The sequence below is a fragment of the Apaloderma vittatum genome, unplaced genomic scaffold (assembly GCF_000703405.1).
Source record: "Apaloderma vittatum isolate BGI_N311 unplaced genomic scaffold, ASM70340v1 scaffold29910, whole genome shotgun sequence".
NCBI classification, from domain to species: Eukaryota; Metazoa; Chordata; class Aves; order Trogoniformes; family Trogonidae; genus Apaloderma; species Apaloderma vittatum.
Window position 1 is genome coordinate 1 of NW_009693370.1, and position 865 is coordinate 865.

The following is an 865-nucleotide window of genomic DNA, read 5'->3' on the forward strand; positions in this document are numbered from 1 at the left end:
CCCTGGAGCTCCCCCTGCCTCAGTCCCCCAGAGGGGAGACCCCCACGCGCTCCCCCACCTGGAGGTTGTTCAGGGGGTCCATCTTCATGACGGAGCCGACAGTGTTCAGCGGGAGGGAGATCTCCACCGACTGGTTGGGGGCGAGGGGCGCGTGGACCTGGAGGGGAGCTGCCGGGGCCAAGCCGAAGCTGGGGAGGGGACACCCCGAAGGAGGGCGGGGGTCAGGGCAGGGGGCAGAAGGCACTGTCCATCCCAATCCAGGACCTCCTCGCCTTCCTCCACCCGGACCCCAAGCACAGATCAGCTCATCTTGCTCGTGCCCTGCTCACTTTGGGGTAACAGCAGGTAACTCCAGAGTCTCCCCCACTTCTTCCTACATTGACTCAAACCTGTTTTTAGTGCTCCTACACCAGGGTCTCCCCTCAGTCGTGTCCCTCCAAGGGACCAGGAGGCCAAATAACAGGATGGTGGTCAGAGCCCAGAGGGACGGCCCCTTCAGACAACTTCTTAGAGGCTTTTGTTTGATGATCATCACCACCACAGCCATCAGAGAGAGAAGGGTCATCACAGGAGGCTGTCCCCAACCCCTGCAGCCATCTCACAAGTCCCTTTCTCCCACACCTTTGGCAGACAATTGCTCCAGGACCGAGCTCAGAGGGAGGCAAAGGAACCTCACCTGTTGCGATTGAACTGGATGGCAAAGTCAGACATGACCTGCAGGGCTTTGTTCGTTAGCACGAGGTCCATGGAGATGGAGCCCACTTGCCGGCTGAAGGTGCCGGAGATCTCCAGCCCTTTGGCTTTCATGGCAGGGAGCCACACCTGGGTTAAGGAAGTGAGAAAACCTTGAGGGCTTTATCCCCAA

The 865-nt window shown here is 59.7% G+C and overlaps 1 protein-coding gene across 1 annotated transcript in view; it reads right to left on the minus strand.

Moving 5' to 3' along the window:
- Positions 1-58: 58 nt before the first annotated feature.
- LOC104280970 (AP-1 complex subunit beta-1-like) overlaps positions 59-865 on the minus strand; it is a gene marked incomplete at its 3' end in the record, with an annotated part of 12,481 nt that continues 11,674 nt past the window's right edge. Inside the window, 2 exon segments of the mRNA XM_009878808.1 lie at positions 59-188; positions 677-794. Of these exon segments, the coding sequence (XP_009877110.1) occupies positions 59-188; positions 677-794 (248 nt within the window).